The 21,201-nt window shown below is 34.9% G+C and overlaps 1 protein-coding gene across 1 annotated transcript in view; it reads left to right on the forward strand.

The window, feature by feature from the left end:
* Positions 1-21,201, forward strand: part of Dync2h1 (dynein cytoplasmic 2 heavy chain 1) — a 374,205-nt gene that overhangs the window by 293,678 nt on the left and 59,326 nt on the right. The window contains 2 exon segments of the mRNA XM_047518130.1: positions 341-457; positions 13,472-13,681. Of these exon segments, the coding sequence (XP_047374086.1) occupies positions 341-457; positions 13,472-13,681 (327 nt within the window).

The raw sequence follows: 21,201 nt of genomic DNA on the forward strand, positions 1-21,201 counted from the left end.
ATTTAAATCAAACAACAGAAAAATATGGATTTCAAAAATTAGCAAATAAAGCTCAGGTTATTAATAATGGATAATGAGATCTTTCTGCATAACGAAGGAACTTTGCACATAAGAGACATTACAATTATAATTTTATAATGGTCTCCCTCAACTTTACATTCTTTTTAACTACTAAAAATAAAATCAGTAAAAATATGAAGCCAATTTTACAGAGATAATAGTAATAAAACCTGTTCACAATATATTTGATCATTTTTATAAAACAAATAAGCCTGGTTTTGTACTGGTATTATTTCTCTGAAGTTATTTCTATTTATTGCTACTTATTTTTTTCATTCAGGTTATTTCACAGTTGAGGATCTTGGGCAGATCAGTAACAGCTGGTTGCAAATTTGATAGAGAAATCTGGTCTAATGAACTTTCTCCTGTTCTCAATCTCTGGAAGAAACTAAACCAGGTTAGTAGTGGAATATTCTTCTATTTCTTCTTTCATTTTTCTCCCCATCCTTTTTTTTTTTTTAAATGCAATTTTTTTGAATTTATTGAGAATTTTTTTAAGTTTATTTTTATTGTAAACAAATGGGATACATGTTGTTTCTGTTTGTACATGTAACAGCATACCATTTGCATAATCATACATTTACATAGGGTAATGATGTTCGATTCATTCCGTTTTTTTCCTTTCCCCCCACCCCTCCCTCCTCTCTTTTCCCTCTACACAGTCCCTCCTTCCTCTATTCTTGCCCCCCTCCCACCCCCCATTATGTGTCATCATGCGCTTATCAGTGAGATCATAAGTCTTTTGGATTTTTGAGATTGGCTTATCTCACTTAACATGATACTCTCCAATTTCATCCATTTGCCTGCAGATGCCATAATTTTATTATTTTTTATAGCTGAGTAATATTCCATTGTATATATATACACCACAGTTTCTTTATCCATTCATCAATTGAAGGGATATAGGTTGGTTCCACAGTCTGGCTATTTCTCCCCATCCTTTTTAAAATTTTTTTTTAGTTGGCAATAGATCTTTTATTTTATTTATTTATATGTGGTGCTGAATATTGAACCCAGGGCCTCTACACATGCCAGGCAAGTGCTCTGCCACTGGGCTACAACTCCAGCCCCTCTCCTTATCCTTTTTTCCCAAGTTTCCTAAACCTATGCTCTCTTCTTCTGCCTAAGTTATGTAAGGAATCACATTTCACATATTCTTATCAAGTGATGCCTTTTATCTTTCTTTGTATCAGTTTATATTCAAGTTAATGTAAATTGTAACCCAATTCACACAAATTTTCAATTCTTTCCTTTAACAGTTTATTTCCTGTGTTCTTAATTGGTAATATTCATTTTATTAGGACTCAACTTCTTTTTTACAGTTTCTAAGTCCATTTCCCAACTTTTATAAAAAAGACTGAATTTTTCAAGATTTATAGAATACTTGAAATGCATGAACATATACAGCCACATATACAATATAAATTATGCATATATGTATTATATAATATGGCTTTTTACTGAGAATAATATATTATTTTCAATCTTCAGGTAAAGAATAAGATGGTAATTGAATGATTTAAATAATTGTATACTTCTTAAATAACAAACCAATGGTAAAAGTAATCCCAATTATTTCAAAGAACTAATGTTACATGTTAGAGATCTAATATACAATAAACAGGTAACTGTTGGAAATTTTTCTTCTTTCTGAAATATAAGTAAACTTATTTGGCCCAATTTCCAGAGTTTGGGTGAGATTGAATACTCCTACATTGTTTTGTCACCTTATTTACTTTTAATTTTTTTCTATTTCTGTACCTGATTTGCCCTGGCCATGTTGTTTTTAACCCCATATTTGATCCGAGTTTGAAGCACAATTTTTATCTCTATTTTTCACAGGAATACAGTAATGAGATTTTGCCAGGAACAGTTCAAGTTAACATATGATTTTTTTTTACTAAATCACTTCCCTTGGGACTATATTCTTTGAAATTGTGGCACTTCTGTTGTGAGTGAGCTGTCATTAACATAGACCAAACACATTTGTGATTTTCCAGCATGTCAGAATTTAATGAGTAATAATAAATTCATAGGCTACACCAATTTCAGCAGTGGCAGTTCACAGAGTACTCACAGATCACCTGATAGTCATAAGCTGAGCAACCACAAGTTCTTTTGTTCCATTTTTCATTTCTAATATTTGTAACATTCAAATTGCTTATCAAACTTCATATAATTATATATATATACATATTACATATACGTATATATATATATACAATTACATATATATGGGGAGAAAGAGAAAGTCAAAAAAGGTAAAGAGAGTTGCAGGGTTATAGAATGCTGAGCCAAGAGCACTGATAGAGAGATGAATGCAGAATCAGAGTCATTATAGGTAGTCAGATAAGGATTTTAAGGGACTAATTCTGCACAGTTGTCAAAACAGGGTCTGGACCTACAGATGGCAGTTTCAGATTTTAAGTACTTCTTGATTTAGTTTGATAAGTTAGCATATGTAAGTTATGTCAATCTGCCTTATGGTTGTGCTGGGTGATGGTGGTGGTTTACGTATACAAAGACTAGAGTCATTCTATCGTTGTACTTCCACTCAAACTGGAGTAACTCATGGCAAACTACTGCTTTACAAAATGAAGTAACTGGAGTTTAGGCACAGACTGAAACTGCCATCACGGGGTAACTCAGAGCAGGGAACAACCTGCTTTCCAGAACTTCCTAAAGTGACTGTTTAGTCTTCCTGTCCTCCCTGCTTCTGTTTATTCGATTTTATTGATGCCCCACTCCTACCCCACTGTTAACGCACATATATACCAACTTTGTAATTCTGAGATTTTTTTCTACTACACAAAGAGGACCATGGATAGGATTTCAAATGTAAATTGTTTGCCTTCTAAGACCCAACCCAAGAATAGAAACTCAAACTACTTTGCCTTTCCACAAATCCTCGATTGAATGTACATAATAACCTATTATTAGTACTCTGATGTTTGATTTATGCCAGGAGGTATAAATCACTACCCTAGTCCTCACTACCCTAGTCCTACATACAGAGGAAAAAGGGTGGAGTACAATATCCAAAAACATTGTGGTTAACCTATAGACAGAAGCAGAGATTGTAGTGTTTGTTGCTGAAAGATTTTAGGGGAAACACCATGGAAGAGGTCAGTAGGCTTTCCACATGAGTAGTCATTCTCAAAGGGTAGGCACATGGGAAGGAAACCAGGAATCCCAAACTAAAACAAAGTATTGAAGGGAAGGATAAAAGTAGATTTTGGAGTAATTTTCTGGACCCATTGATGTTTGAGTACTTTGGCTTTTATTGATTCTACTGAACTAGACAGCTGTCCTGTGATTAAACTTGGGAGCCACAACTTTTCAGTTCATCCTCCACATTCTTCTTAATTTTCTTTCTGGATCATATAATGCATCTTTTTGAAAGCTCATTTGATTACTTAGGAATAAAATGAAGTGTCAAATAGTTAGCATGAGCCTTTGTGGTCTCATCCCAGTCAGGCTGGCTGTCTTCTTTTGGTTCTCTTTGAACCACATGTCTCATGTTTCTGTTGCTATTTTCTTTTTTTTATTTTTAATAAACCAGGCTCTTTTTTAGCGCTTATTCTCATGTTTTCCTCTGCATAGACTTATCTTCCTCTCCTTTTAAATGGTAATTTTTTAATAATCCTTACTTGTTTAGCAGAAATACCACTTTGTATCCATAACTTTTCATAAATATACATTGTAAATTTTGTGGTAACAAAAATGAGTGAACTATTACCTTGTTCTGAAGCAGCTCACAAAATATGTAATGTCTGGGTTCACAAAAATGGTATATTTAAAAAGGATCAATTTCACTCTATTTGCATTTTTTTCTTATTATGAGAAGCCTCTCTGTAGTCACCACTTGAATAGTTACAGTTCCAATTTAATAGTTTGTTTTTTTTTTTAATAAGAAAATACACAAAAGTTAAAGAATTACAAACTGAAAAAGATTATTTGGGGAGGGGCAGGGAGAAGGAAAGATAATAGAATAAGACAAGCATCATAACCCTATATACATGTATTATTACACAAACAGTGTGACTCTACTTCGTGTTCAACCAGAGAAACAAAGGTTTTACCCCATTTGCGTACATTGAATCTAAATTAAAAAAATAAAATTTAAAAAAAGAAAAATATTATAAATTCACTCCCAGGATAAACCTTTTTTTTCTTTTCATTAGAGTTCAAAAGATTCTAAGTTCCTCTACTCTGCAGTTTTAGGTGGTGTCTTGGAGCATGATGCTCCACCCTCTGGATTGCTAGAGTGAGAGAGGTAATCCTATAGGCAAATTTCTGGATGCAACGTTTAGGCTTAGGTGGGCTCCAGGCTCTTTGTTGAATACCAGTTGGTCTGGATATTTTAAATCAGCACACCTCCAGTGCCCAGTATTTGGTTGTCCATGCTGGAAGACTGTACCCCAGAGGTCTCCCCTGAATTCCACTTGTGTGGTGAAGGACCCAATTCTTAGTCCCCTATGTCACCTCTAGACCCTAGGTTTCTTGGTCTCAGGTTCAGTCTCCAAACAATCTCTCCTACCCCCACCCTTGCAAGTTCCCAGTCCTGCAAGCAGTCAGATTGGAGGAGGAGAGATAGAGCCTGCTGAGGTTCCATGACCAGTTATCCCCTGTGTAAACCTCTCCTTCATATTTGATTTTCTCCTTGTCACTTAAGCATACTCTGTCATGCAGTGTTTGTTTACTGGGTGTGTATTTCAGGTCAAACTCGGGTTTACCAGGAATCAGCTCCCTCAGCTCCTGGACCCCATCTAGCCGCTGCAAAAATGTTCCTTCCTTAGCCCTCTGCATACCGCCTGGAGAGATGGCAACTTCTTTTCTCTCACACAGATATCTTGCATTGCGTCTTTCATGTTTGCTGGACAGTGTCCTTGATCTCTAAATGCTCCATTCCTAGACATGCCTCGTTCCTCCCAAAAATGTGGGTTCCTTTAATTCCCTGATCCCTTCACTATGTTCAAGGAGAGACCACTCTGACTCGTACTTCCAGCCAGGCACAGCACTGGCTGTGCTCCTGGGTATTTCTTCCTTATTTTATTATAGCCATGCTCCCGAGTCCCTGATCTGCTTTGAATGTCCAGTTTCAAATCTCAGTAAAGTCCCACCCCTTTTTTTTTTGGTTCACTCACCTTGCTGAGAAGCTGCATGTCTGCTTTTTTGGTTTCACTCCATGTAGCAGCCAGGAAAGTGACCTCCTCTATTCCACCATCTTTGAAAACCTCTCAAGATAAACTTCTTAGTAAGCATTATATTTTCAATATGAAGAGCATGTTTTTACTTTTTTATTTTAAAGATGAAGAGATTATTTGCCACACCATAGTGTATGTCCATATACATACATGTATATATATGTATATGTATTTACATATACATATATATAATGTTTTTATTTGGACTTAACTTTTCTTTTCCTGTCAAGGATCAAGTAAATGCGGTGTGTTAAATTTCCCACTAGGTGAAATATTTGTATCATATCAGAGCTATTTCCTGTTTGGTGAATAGGTTGAAGAGTATCTGTTTACTAGTTTATCCAAGATTGGTGTACAGCTGGTTTTTACTTGCCCAGCCATTCCTGAAGCCATTTGGTTATAGTTCACCTCTGTTTTGAATGGATGGCTTTGTGTCTGCTGCTCAGGACCTGACTGTTAAATATGTTGAATTTTCATTGATAATCTTATATAATAATAGAAAGGTGACTTCCAGAGCCAGACTAATAGGATATGGCTTATTTCCTAATATTTCCTTAATGTGTAACTTAGGAAAATTACTCACCTTCTCTGTACCTCTGTCTCTTATCTGTGAAATGGGGATAATAGTATGACAGAACTTAAGGATTAATTGACTTAGTAGACATCAAACTTTTATAGTCCTACCTAGTATACATAAGCACTCTTTAAATTTTTCATTTTACTTTTATTAAAGATTTGATTACAAATGATTATTTACTATACATGATCATTATTTCATTTGCCACTTTGCTAAGCAAATTGTTTTTATTTATGTAATTACATTATTTTTCAGTCATTCATATTCAAAATATTTTAGTCAAATATCTGGTATTTTGGTAGTTTATACTAGGGATATTATATAGATACTTGTGGAGTTTACAGTTAGTTTGTAAGGGAGACATTAAAAAGTGAAGCAAGTAAATGACAGATGCATATATTATTAAAAATTATTTTATATGTTGTGAATGGAGAATACAGACTGTTGGGGGCTGTGCCATGTGGGCTGTGCTGTGATGGCGCCTGGCGGCCAGCCAGAGGTTGTTTTGATCACATCGGCAGTGAGGAGGTTAATTAACATAAGCACACCAGGTGATTTATCATTGGCCATATTCAATTAAGTCCATGCACACAACGCGTGCACAGGTGTTCCTGAATGCTCCTGCTCGTGCCTGCTAGTTTTAACCTTTGCCATGATAGGGCAGCTGGCTCCTCGCCTGATCTCAACTGGCGTGGCCCTGCCCTCTGCCTCCTGGAGGGAATATAAGTGGGCAGTAGGTGGAGGGCAAGGAGAAGCAGCAGAAAGCAGCAGCTAGCAGCAGCTAGCAGAGAGAAGAAACTAGCAGAGATAAGAAGAAGCTAGCAGAGAAAAGAAGCAGCTAAAAGATGCAGCTAGCAGAGAGAAGAAGCAGCTAGCAGAAGGAAGCAGCAGTAAGAAGAAGCAGCAGAACTCTAAAAGAAATAGATCTCTGATAAGCGTAGAAGCCTCTCTTTCTCTAAAACTTTCTCTATAAGCAAAGCCTATCTTTCTTTCAAATCTTCTCTTCCTCTAAAATCAAGCAAGCTTTTCTTCCTCTATGAGCTAGAGAATAAGCAAGCAAGCAAGGAAGCAGCACTGAAATAGAATTAGTTTATTTCCAGTCTACCTCCGATAAATACCTGCGCTATTGTTGCCGCAGGCGGTGACAACAGACACTGTTAGTATATGAGAGAATATCTATTTGGGACTGAGTAGTTAGGGAATATCTAGCTTGAAAAGTGAAAATAAATTCAAGATGTGAACAGTGAAAAGAAACTAGCCAGGCGGTCAGAGGGAAGACTATTCTAAGGAGAGGTAACAGCATGCACAAATTTGCCAAGAGAAAAAGGTTGCCACATTCAATAAAATTGAAAGGAAGTCACTGTGAAAGGATTACAGAGACTAAAGGATAGAGTGGAATGATGCAGGGCAGATGCTATGGGTCTGAATGTTTGTTCCCCTTCAACTCCAAATTTTGAATCAAAATCCCAAAGTGATGGTATTTGGAGGTGGGGGCCTCTGGGAGGTACTTGGGTCATGAGGGTAGCATCTATGTGAATGAGATTAGTGTCTTTATGAAAGACCTATGAGAGATCCCGAACCCCTTCTTCCACAAGGACATCATGAAAGATGGCCAAAAAATGATGTCTGTGAACCCCAAAGTGGGCCTTCACCAGACAAGAAGTCTACTAGCACCTTGAACTTGAACTTGTCAGCCTCCAAAACTGTAAAAAATAAGTTGTTGTTTTTAAGCCACCCAGCAATATTTTGTTATAGCAGCCAAAATGGACTAAGAAGGTAGGGTACAATTAAGATAAGTACAGTGTGGTCTGTGGAAGTAACTTAATAGTAGACGTGCTTGGCAAGCATGTGTGAAGCCCCAGTTTCTATACCCAGTACTGCAAAAACAAACAAAACAAGAAGTGGAAAACAATAAGAGAGTTTTAAGTAGTGGAATGGATATAGTTCAATTTAGAATTTCAAAATTTCAAAAGGTTTCTCTGGCTCTTGCATAGAAATTAGTTTGGAGTGGTCAGAGGACATAAGGAGAACAGACAGGTAGCTTCTGCATTAATCTAAGTAAGAATCATGGTGACTCAGATTATAGTGGCAGAGCAGATAGAGAAGTGGGTATATTCAGCTAAGATATTTGGAAGTGTCATTGAAAGAAACTGAACATGAATTTAGATGTGGGGGAAATTAAGGGAAGAGGAGGATGAAAAGATAAAGCCTGAGTGGAAGTGGCACCATTTACTGAGTTAGGAAAACAGCAGCAAATTATGCAATGGTAAGGTTGGAATAGGTAGTGATGCCACAGGGATGATCAAAAGTTTAATTTTGGGCATCTGGCAGGTTCAGATATGCAAGTGTGGAGGTCAAAAAGGATGTCTGGGACCTGTCAGCATCTGTAATGCATTTAAGCCATTGAAGAGCATTTCTTCTAAAGATAGAGGGGTGAGAAAAGAGATACCAGTAATGAGCCCTTGAAGAATGCCAGCATTTACAGATCTTATTAGGAAAGATGTGGCCAAATTATTAATGAGGTAACTGTTGGAATAATGAAATTATGTATAGCCAGGAGCAAGGAGAGAAACGTATGGCAAGATGAAGCCTTCATTATATTAAGGGAAGTTAATTACATCAAGTTATCCTAAATTATCTATGGGAAGATATTTTTAATTATATTGATGGGACTGGAAGTTTTTGAAATTGATCACACACTATTGATATAAAAATGAAAATCCAAAACAAGAACACAGAAGACTAGTATCATAGAAACCTTGAAAGAGAATACTTCACTGGAATAGAATAGTTAACCATGCCAAATTCCTTTTGTGATAAGCAAAATGAGGATAGAATTCACCACAGAATTTTCATAGTAAAAGTTGTTAGTGATCTTGACAAGAAAAGTTCAAGTAGAATGAGGAGATTGGGAGTTAGATCTAAATGTAAACTAGAAACATGACACAAGGAAATGTAGACATTATGTACAGATAATATTTATTCTTTATATGTGCTGCAAAAGAAAATAGAGAAAGTGATCAAGTTATGGTGCTAAGTTTGTTTTTGTCTTAAAGATAAAAAACTCTAGGTTGGTTTTAGGATAATGGAAATGATCTACTAGAGAAAGTAGTTGAAGATGCTGAAGGATTAGGCAAAGTTCTCAAACTATTCAAAGGAAAAGAAACATGATTTTTGCTAAACCAGTAGTCTTGTGATAAATATAAAAACTTCCAGCTCCATTAATATATTTTAAAATATAGTCCCATGGACTCAGGATAACTTGATGTAACTAACTGTTCTTAATGTAATGAAGACTTAATCTTGCCATATTTTTCCTCTCCTTGTTATTGGCTGCAAAGAATTTCATTATTTCAATGGTTACAGGAAAATTTGGTTTGGATATTTGGTTTTAATTATTAGGTCAGCAGAAAATATGAAATGTTCTTTTTGTAACTGTTAATAAAGCCCCAACTGTTCCATTTTGCTCTTTTAAACATCACATTTCAACCCAACTCAATCTTAGTTTTTTTGATACTCTGTATTTTTTACTTTGCTATACAGTGCTACAGAGTTGCTAAACATCCTTATTCCTAATTTTATCTTAATGCATCTGCCTCTCCTCTCCTCCCCACCCCCCATTACTGGGGCTTAAATCCAAGACCTTGCACAATGCTAGGCAAGTGTTCTAATAGTGAACCTTGTCTCCAGCACTTATTTTGAGTCAGAGTCTAAGTTGCCCAGGCTGGCCTCAAAATTTGTACTTTTGGAAACCCTACTGTATGTTCTTTTTTCCCCCTTCTTATTGCTGTGCTTGCGGCATTCTATTTGTAACCTCTAGAATGGACACTGTCCAGTAGAAACATAACATGTAACACAAATGAGAGCTGTATATGGAATTTTTATTGAAGCATTATAATTGTACCTATTTGGGTTTCTTTTGATGTTACACCTACAAGGAATTTGATTTCAATCCCCATTCCCACCTTTTCCTCTCCTCTTTGCTCCCCATTTTCTCCTTCCTTTAGTGATCTTCCTTTCACTCCTTTATTTACTTTTGATTGATACTTTATATATATATATATATATATATTTATATATATATATATATAAAGGTGAAATTCCTTTTGGTACACTTTTATATGTATGTATCATGATTTTTGTTAGATTCCTTCCATATTTCTTTCCCTTTTCTCTCTTGGTCTCCTTCTTTTCCACTGATATTCCCTATATTTTTATGATATTTGATCCATTCCTCCACCTCCTCCTTTCCCTTATTTTGACCCACCTTCTACATATTAAAGAAAACATTCAACCCTTGATTTTTCTGAGTCTGGCTTTTTTTCCCTTACCATGATTTTTCTCCATTTCCATCAGTTTCCCAGCAAATGCCATTAATTCATTCTTCTTTATGACTGAGTAAATCTCAATTGTGTATATACACCACATTTTTTGGATTCATTAATCTGTTGATGGCCATATGGGTTGATTCCATACTGAGCTGCTATAAATATTGAAGTAGTTGTACTGCTATAGTATACTGATTTTAGATTTTCTCCCATTTTTTAGGCTCTGTCTTCATTCTCTTAATCATTTTCTTTGCTGTGCAGAAGCTTTTTAATTTAGTGGCATCCCATTTATCGATTCTTGGCTTAATTTCCTGAGCTTTAGAGGTCTTGTTGAGGAAATTTGTACCTGCACCTGTATGATGGAGTGTTGACCCTATGTTTTCTTTTACCAGTTTTAAAGTTTAAATTTAAAGTTTCTGGTCTTAATTCCTGAGTCTCTAATTCATTTAATTTGACTTTTATATGGAGTGAAAAGGGTATGATTTCATTCTTCTACATATAGATATCTGGTCTTCCCAGCACTATTAGTTAAAAATGCTCTCTTTTCTCCAATATATATTTTTGGCACCTTTGTCAAGTATTAGATGGCTATAACTTTGTGGGTTTGTGTCTTATTCTATTCCTTTGATTTTCATGTCTATTTTAATGCAAATACCATGCTGTTTTTGCTACTGTAGCTCTGTAGTATAATTTGAGATCAGGCATTGTGATTCCTCCTGCATTATTTGTTAAGAATTGCTTTGGCTATTTAAAAAAAAAAAAAGTCTAAGTTTAACAAAATAAAAAGAATAGATTAAAAAATGGGAGTATGAAGAAACAAGAAATTAGGAGAGGAAAAAAAATCCTAGAAATAAAGGGCTTAAATAAAGGGTTCCTGATCTTTCTCCCCTTGGTAGGAGTTGGGGAGGACACTATTATAGGCAGTGGGAGTGCATTGGGAACCACTTTCTCTGGTATTGCAAGCAAGCAGGTGGCTACTTTTTCCTGTAGAGCAAGCAGGAGCTTTCCCCAGTGGTGGGGAGCACCCAACCCAGCTTTCCCAAGAAGCACTAGCAGTAATTGGAGCTCAGAGGCCTCCCCTCCCAGGGAGTTATTTTTGGATTTGCTTTCACTATTTGTTTCCCCTACCAACTCTATTAAAATCAGCCTTCCTCTCTAATCCATAGGTTACCCCATCAATTCTTTATTTTTTAATTTCTTTATCACATCATCTCCTTTGCGTGCACAGCTCAACCCCCGGTCATGCCCCCCCAACACTGATGGCACTTCTCTAATGTATTATTTCTTATGTTCAACTTTCTGCCTGTCTCTATAGTTTTTCCTTTTTTTTTTTTTTATAATACAGTTCAGTATAAAGTTTTAGTGAGTTCCCCTAGTTACCCACCTTGCTGAGAATCCATCTTCTACTTTATAAATCTGGTGCTGAGGGGCTTCTAGAATGTGTATCCTTCCGCTAATCTACCACTTCTCCCCCTATGTATACAATTTTAAAATTTTCTGGGACCCGCACTAAAAAGGTAGAAACAGATGATATTGATTTTAATAATATATTTTATTTAACATGATATACCCAAAATATTAACATTGCAGCATTCTTATAAAACTTATGAAATATTTTACATCCTTTTTTATATTTGAAATCTCATGTACATTTTACATTTCTTGGCCAGTTGAATTTTAATAATTTTTGTTACTCTTTTAACTCAAACTTTAAAAAAGTTTAGTACATTAAGCTTTCTATTTGCTTGGATGGTAGATAAATGGAATCTGACTTGAATGATATAAGTTTTGGTATTCTTGATTTAAATGATGCAAATTTGTCATTAATCAACCTAGTAGAAACGTTAAAATCCACAAACTCTACCTTTAAATAAGTTATTTGTTCATTTGCTTGCTAATATTGAAGAATGTTTAAATACCAAATTTTATACATTTCCAGGAAGCCTGTTTTAATGTTAAGCATTACAGAAGGTATACTCAAATTTCATTCCACTTGATTTAGGTTGGAGATGTGTTAAGTATTATTTATTTCTTGCTGTTATCCAAATAGTTAATTCTGTCCAATTTTTGATATGATATTTTTCTCCCTCTGAATTCAGTTGAGTTTATAGTAGATATTTATGTATGTGTATATACATTTTGTGTGTTGAAATCAAAATTTCAGCAATATTTTCATAGAGCAATAGAAATAAAAATGGCACATTTAAGCACATCGCCTAAATTTGATTTCAGGTCTCATTTTATGCTAATAAAATTTATTTAATGGGAGTAACAAAGTTAGATCATTACATTAATAAATTATTTATTATGCTAAATGGATAAAATAGTGATGGTGCTGTTGCAGATCATGTGAATGTGGCAACCAGTTGAACAAAGAGAAAGGATTTTTGACTAGGCTTGTAAGACTATATTGACAAAACTAGAATGACAGCAGGTTAGAGAACAGGACTTCACAGTTATCTCTTCGTCACTTTAAGAAAATTATCAAAAGTTTTTTTGTTTAATTTTAAATATCATATAATCATTTAAACTATTTAAAAATAGCATTGAGTTTTTCTTAAAAATTTGTGAAACTCACCACAAGAATGGCATCCTCATTAGAATAAGTTATACTCCATTTGTGTATAACTTGTGAAAATACACTGTCATGTATATCTAAAAGAACAAATTTTTTAAATGTGAACTTTTTGAGAAACCCTAGAATTTCTGTATACCGTATCACACATTTCCCTCTGTAAAAGTAGATTAAAAAAAAAGAAATGTGGAGATAAAGTACTGACTGGTCTTGACCACAAGATGTGGTCAAGTTTAGTGTAGTTTTCTACTGCATATACTGGTAGCTTTCAAATTAAAGCATCTGTTCACATTTTCATTTAAACCATGATTTTTTTCTATTCTTCTTTGGGTGGTGAAGTGGAATGTAACTGTCCTGCTTTCTACATTGGCTTATAAGGTACTGTTTCTTCCACTTTCTTTTTTTTTTTCTACTTTTTTTGCGGTGCTGGGGATTGAACCCAGGGCCTTGTGCTTGCAACTGAGCTATCTCCCTAGCCCCTGTTTCTTCCACCTTCTTGCTTCTCATTGTGATTTGTCTTTTACCATTCTCACCTCATATACCACTTTAAATGTTGATGAACTCTAAAATTTCTTTTTATAGTCTTAATAAATTTACTCATTCATAAAACAACATTATTTCAAAACAGTTTCACAACAGAACGATAAAAGGTTTCAAAACTTTCTTAGTGTTTTACTATATCAGTGGTTTGTGCTACTTTTCAGTAAATGATGTTTTCTTTTAGAATTCAAACCTGATTCATCTGAAAGTGTCTCCTCCTAATGATCGACAAGGATCTCCAATATTATCATTCATCATTCTAGAACAATTTAATGCCATTCGTTTAGTACAAAGTGTGCATCAGTCTCTTGCCGCTCTCAGCAAAGTCATCAGAGGAACTACCTTATTGAGTACAGAAGTACAAAAATTGGCAAGTGCTTTATTAAACCAAAAGGTAAGCCAATATTGTATGTTTTTATTTCATTATTTAAGTAGGTCTTTATTTGTTGAATTCTTGTGGTTAATAACAGAAAACTGAAGTGGTTGAAGTCATGTGGGAGTTAATTGGCTGAGATAGCTAAAGAATCTAGTGGTAGCTAACATTTAGGAAGTTTGATGGAGCTTAAAATTGTCATTAAGGATCTCAGTTTATGCTATCTATCTATCTATTCATTGCATATGTAGCAAAATCTATGTTGATTTTACTGTGGAGCAAGTTCTCTATATACATAATGATAACCTACCAACAGGGAGAATGAACATCTTTTTCCTGGTAACTCAAGCACAAATCTTGGGATATACTTTGATCCAAATCAATTTGTATGTTATGTCTTTTTCCATACTAATTCTGTGGGCAGGATGTGCAAAGTTTTCATTGAGAAGGGGTTTGACTAACAAATACCTATTCCTGGAACTGGGGATGGATTCATCTGTAACATATATACTGAGAATAAGTATGGTATGGCTTTCCAGTGAAAAATCAGATATGTTCGACAGCAGCAAAATCAACACTTCTACTAAATAATTAGATCCTTTTAAATGATAGTAAACATCATGCAGCTCAGATCAATTAAAAAGAAACAAAGAATATGGAAGGTCATTTGTAAACTAATTTTTAGTTATTTGGAGAATATAAATTTTACAGCATTTGGCGTCTGGAAAAGATTTTAATAGTGCAATCTAAAGTTTTTCTTTGCTGCTGTGTACACTCAATATAAAGAAAGTTGTAGTAATCCACCTAAAAGTCCTGTTTGAATTTAAAAATGTAACCTATCTATAACTTCCTACATCTCACTAATATTAAGAAGATTTTCAATGCTTTTCCATATATATAATATATATATATGTGTATGTATGTGTATCTTCCAACATCCTTGTAATTCTTTCCTTGATCTTGAGAAAGAATATTTTTCATTATTTACTGAACTGAGTTTTTTTTGTTGAATATAGATTAGTATCTTTGTTACCTTTGATTATTAAAGTACTATAGTACTGTTTTACACTACAGATTATAACTAATTGCTTTCCGTTTGAGGTGGAAATACTGTCTGTCATGAAAAATTCTTGGCCCAGTGAAGTTGTTCTAACAACTTTCTGAGAACTTTGTTAATTAACTTCTTAAATAATCACATGAGTGGTACTATTACTGTTATTATTATCACCATATTATATGAAGAACTCAAGGAAGAAGGGTATTAAGTAACCAGTCACAACACAAAAAGTTAAAGTCAAGATTTGAATCTGGGAAGATCTTTTAGTCATAATAAATATAAATGGTTTAAATGTACTTATCAAAATAAAAGTTCTTTTTTAATTTATTAAAATTAGTTTTACATGACAGTAGAATGCATTTTGACACATTGTACACAAGTGGAATACGACTTCTCCTTCCTTTGGCTGAACATGGTGCAGAGTCAAACTGGTAGTGTAATCATACATGTATATAGGATAATAATGTCCATCTCATTCCACTGTCCTTCCCATCCCCACACCCTCTCCCCTCCCCTCACTCCCCTCTGCACCATCCAAATGTTCTTCATTCTTCCCTACCCGTCTCCATTATGGATTAGCATCCATTTATCAGAAAAAAACATTGACTTTGGATTTTTGGGTTTGGCTTATTTCATTTAGCAAGATACTCTCCAGCTCCATCCATTTACTTGCAAATGCCATAATTTCATTCTTCTTTAAGACTAATATTCCATTGTGTATATGTACCACATTTTTTTATACATTCATCTCTTGAAGGGCATCTAGGTTGGTTCTATAGTTTAGCTATTATGAATTAAGCTGCTATAAACATTGTTGTGTCTGCATCACTGTGGTATGCTGATTTTAAGTCCTTTGGGTATAATCTGAGGAGTGGGATAATTGGGTCAAATGGTGGTTCCATTCTAAATTTTCTAGGAATCTCCATATTGCTTTCCATAGTGGTTGCACCAATTTGCATTCCCACCAGGAATGTATGAGTGTACCTTCCCCCACATCCTCACCAACACTTACTTTTGCTTCTATTCTTGATAATTGTCTTTCTAACTGGAGTGAGATGAAATCTTAGTTTTACTTTGCATTTCTCTAATTGCAAGAGATGAACATTTTTTTCATATATTTGTTGATAGATTGTGTATCTTCTATGAAGTGTTTGTTCAGTTCATGAGCCCATTTATCGATTGGGTTATTTGTGTTTTTGGTATTATGTTTTTTGAATTCTTTATATATCTTGGAGATTAGTGGTCTGAGGTGCATGTGGTAAAGATTTTCTCCCATTCTGTAGGCTCTCTCTTCATATTATGGACTGTTTTCTTTGCTAAGAAGCAACTTTTTAGTTTGAGTCTATCCCATTTATTGATTCTTGATTTTACTTCTTGCATTTTAGGAGTCTGGTTAAGGAAGTCAGTTCCTAGGCTGACATGGTAGACATTTGGTCCTACTTTTTCTTCTGTTAGACTCAGGGTCTGTTCTAGTGCCTAAGTCTTTTTATTATTATTATTTAAAAATTTTTTAGTCTGCATTTTTATTCATTGTGCACAAATGAGTTATATAATTTCATTTCTATGGTTTGAGTTGATTTTTGTGCAAGGTGAGAGATAGTGGTTTAATTTCATTTTGCTACATGTGAATTTCCAGTTTTCCCAACACTATTTGTTGAACAGACTATCTTTTCGCCAATGTATATTTTTGGTACCTTTGTCTAGTATGAGATAACTGTTATTTATGTGGGTTTGTCTCTGTGTCTTCTATTCTGTACCATTGGTCTACATGTCTATTTTAGTGCCAATACCATGCCATTTTTGTTACTATTGCTTTGTAGTATAGTTTAAGGTTTGGTATTGAAATGCCTCCTGCTTTACTCTTCTAAGGATTGCTTTGGCTATCCTGTTTCTCTTGTTTTTCCAAATGAATTTCATGATTGCTTTTTCTAGTTCTATGAAGAATGTCATTGGTATTTTAATAGGAATTGCATTAAACCTGTATAGCACTTTTGATAGTATGGCCATTTTGAGATTTTTAATTCTACCTATTCACGAACAGAGATCTTTATCTTCTAAGGTCTTCTTCAATTTCTTTCTTTAGTGTTGTGTAGTTTTGATTGTAGAGGTCTTTCATCACTTTTGTTAGGTTGAATCCCAAGTGTTTTGTTTTTTGTTTTTTGTTTTTGTTTTTTTGTTTGTTTGTTTGTTTGTTTGAGGCTACTGTGAAGGGGGTAATTTTTCTAATTTCTCTTGTAGTGGATTCATCACTGTTGTGTAGAAATGCATTTGATTTATGGGTGTTAATTTTATATCCTGCTACTTTGGGTGAATTCCTTTATGAGTTCTAGAAGTTTTCTGGTACAGTTTTTTGGATCTTCTAAATAGAGAATCGTGTCATTGGCAAATAGTGATAGTTTGAGTTCTTCTTTTCCTATGTGTATCCCTTTAATTTCTTTTGTCTGATTGCTCCAGCTAGAGTTTTGAGGACTATGTTGAATACAAGTGGTGAAAGAGGGCATCCTGTTTGTTCCAGTTTTTTGGGGGAATGCTTTCAATTTTTCTCCAGTTAGAAAGATGTTGGCCTTGGTCTTAGCATAGATAGCTTTTACAACTCTTTTTTTTAAATATTCTTTTAGTTGTCAGTGGGCTTTTGTCTTATTTATTTATTCATATGTGATGCTGAGAATCGAACCCAAGATCTCACACATGCTAGGCAAGCTCTATACTGCTAAACCACTACTCCAGCCCCAGCTTTTACAATGTTGAGGTATATTCCTACTATTTCTAGTTTTTCTAGTGTCTTGAACATGAAAAGGTGCTATATTTTGTCAGATGCTTTATCTGCATCTATTGAGATGACATGATTTTTGTCTTTAAGTCTATTTTTTTATTGCTTATATTTTTTTAATTATTTATTTTTTACAGACTGCATTTTGATTCAGTGTACACAAATGGAGTACATCATTTTGTTTCTATGGTTGTACACGATGTAGATTCATACCACTCGTGTAATCATACATGTACAGTCTATTGATGTGGTGAATTATGCTTATTGACTTCCTAATGGTAAACCAACCTCACATCCCTGGGATGAACCCCACTTGATCGTGGTGCACTATCTTTTTAGTATGTTTTTGTATGCAATTTGTCAGAATGTTTTTGAGAATTTTTGCATCAATGTTCATCAGGAATGTTGGTCTGAAGTTTTCTTTCCTCAATATGTCTTTGGTAAAATTAAAATGTTCTTGAGAATATATTTCTTCATAATCCTACTACTTTGTATGAGGGCAAATGTATAGTATAGATTAATTGCTGTGAATTAAGGAGGAAAATGGTGATTAAAGAAAATAACATGGGGGCGATCCAAGATGGTGGACTAGAGGGTGACTGCATCTCCTGTCGCTCCAGAACCCAGGATTCAAGAAGGGGAGGCATTGAGAGACTCGGACTAAAATAGAGCCACGGGGTGAGTCTCCCCCACAGGGTGAAGCACAGCCCGGGCGGCAGACCGGATAGGGGTGGCTTCTCAGAGCAGGACAGGGCAGCCAGGGAATTCCCCAAGGAGGCCTGCTCCCTCTGGTGGCGGGCTCCTTTCATGACCAGCTTCTCGGAGCAGACTGCCCAGTGAGAGCCTTTCCGCACAGAGCCAGCTCCAAGCACTGGAACCACTAGCGGGCTAGGAGAAGCTTTCTTCAAAGCACTGCATTTTCAAGTTCCTCCAAGACTTCAGGCTACTGAAGTCTGGGAGGTGATATACTGGAAATCTACAGGGACACTATAAGCCAATAGAGGAAATCTACAATATCTCAGAGTCCCACTGACATCAGACCAATATGAGAAAACAAGGGAAGAAAATGTCCCAAACAAACCTAGATACTATATCAATAAAAACCAATGACAGCACAGAAGAAATCTCAGAAAGGGAGTTCAGAATGTACATAATTAAAACAATCAGGGAAGCAAACGAGGACATGAAAGAGCAAATGGAGGCATTAAATGATCGCACCAATCAACAGTTCAAAGAGCAAATACGGGAAGCAAGAGATCATTTCAATAAAGAGTTAGAGATACTGAAAAAAAAAAAATCCTAAAATAAAGTAAACAATAAACCAAGTCAAAAACTCCATAGAAAGCATAACCAATAGGTTAGAACACCTGGAAGACAGAACCTCAGACTTGAAAAAAAAATATTTAATCTTGAAAACAAAGTTGAACAAACAGAGAAGATGGTAAGAAATCATGAACAGAATCTACAAGAATTATGGGATATCATGAAAAGGCCAAATTTAAGAATTATTGGGATTGAGGAAGGCTTAGAGAAACAAACCAAAGGAATGAACAATCTATTCAATGAAATAATATCAGAAAATTTCCCAAATCTGAAGAGTGAAATGGAAAACAAAGTATAAGAGGCTTATAGGACTCCAAATATACAAAATTACAACAGACCCACACCAAGGCACATTATTATGAAAATACCTAACATACAAAATAAAGACAGAATTTTAAAGGCCGTGAGAGAAAAGAATCAAATTACTTTCAAGGGGAAACCAATAAGAATATCAGCAGATTTTTCAATCCAGACCCTAAAAGCTAAAAGGGCCTGGAACATTTACCAATCCCTGAAAGAAAACGGATGCCAACCAAGAATCTTATACCCAGCAAAACTTACTTTCAGTTATGACGATGAAATAAGATCCTTCCATGATAGACAAAAGCTAAAGGAATTTACAAAAAGAAAGCTGGCATTACAGAACATTCTCAGCAAAATATTCCATTAGGAAGAGATGAAAAACAATGATGGAAATCAGCAACAGGAGGAACTAGCCTAAAGGAATAGCCAAATAAAGGAGAAACCAAATCATGTCAAAAAACAAAATTGAGTCAAATGACTGGGAATACAAACCATATCACAATAATAACCCTGAATGTTAATAGCCTGAACTCATCAATCAAAAGACATAGACTGACAGATTGGATTAAAAAGAAAAATCCAACAATATGCTGCCTGCAAGAGACTCATCTCATAGAAAGAGATACCCATAGACTAAAGGTGAAACGATGGGAAAAAACATACCATACACAGGGACACAGCAAAAAAGCTGGAGTATCCATCCTCATTTCAGATAATGTGGACTTCAAGCCAAAACTAGTCAGAAGGGATAAAGAAGGACATTACATGCTGCTTAAGGGAAGCATAAATCAGCAAGACATAACAATCTTAAATATCTATGCCCCAAACATTGGCTCATCTATGTACATCAAACAAATCCTTCTTAATTCCAGAAATCAAATAGACCACAACACAATAATACTACAACACACCTCTCTCACCATTGGATAGATCTTCCAAACAAAAATTGAATACAGAAACCATAGATCTCAATAACACAATCAACAACTTAGACTTAACCGACATATATAGAATATACCATCCAACAAAGAAGGAATACACTTTCTTCTCAGCAGCACATGGATCCTTCTCTAAAATAGACCATATTTTATGCCACAAAGCTACTGTTGGCAAATACAAGAAGATAGAGATACTACTTTGTATTCTATCAGATCATAATGGACTGAAATTAGAAATAAATGACAGAATAAAAAAAAGAAACTTCTCCAATACCTGGAGATTAAATAATATGCTATTATATGATGAACAGATAACAGAAGACATCAGGAGGGAAATAAAAAAATTCTTAGAAGTAAACGAGAACAAAGACACATCATATCAAACTGGGACACTATGAAAGCAGTACTTAGAGGAAGATTTATTTCATGGGGCGCATTCAAAAAAAGAAGTAGAAATCAACAAATAAACGACTTAACATTACAGCTCAAAGCCCTAGGAAAAGAAGAGCAGACCAACACCAAAAGTAGTAGAAGACAGGAAATAGTTAAACTCAGAACCGAAATCAACGAAATCGAAACAAAAGAAACAATTGGAAAAATTAACAAAATAAATAGTTGGTTCTTTGAAAAAATAAGCAAAATTGATAAACCCTTAGCCACACTAACAAAGAGAAAGAGGGAGAAAACTCAAATTACTAAAATTCGGAATCAACAAGGAAATATCACTACAGACATGAGTGAAATACAAAACATAATTAGAAAATTTATACTCCAACAAAACAGAAAACCTCGAAGACATCAACAAGTTTCTAGAGACATATGAATTACCTAAACTGAACCAGGAGGATATCCACAACTTAAGTAAATGAATTTCAAGCAATGAAATAGAAGAGGTCATCAAAAGCCTACCAACAAAGAAAAGTCCAGGACCTGATGGGTTCTCAGCCGAGTTCTACAAAACCTTTAAAGAAGAGTTCATTCCAATACTCCTCAAAGTATTCCATGAAATAGAAGAGGAGGGAACCCTCCCAAACTCGTTCTATGAAGCCAATATCACCCTGATACCTAAACCAGACAGAGACACATCGAGGAAATAAAATTTCAGACCAATATCTTTAATGAACATCGCCACAAAAATTCTCAACAAAAT

This window comes from Sciurus carolinensis, chromosome 11 (genome assembly GCF_902686445.1).
Source record: "Sciurus carolinensis chromosome 11, mSciCar1.2, whole genome shotgun sequence".
Taxonomy (NCBI): domain Eukaryota; kingdom Metazoa; phylum Chordata; class Mammalia; order Rodentia; family Sciuridae; genus Sciurus; species Sciurus carolinensis.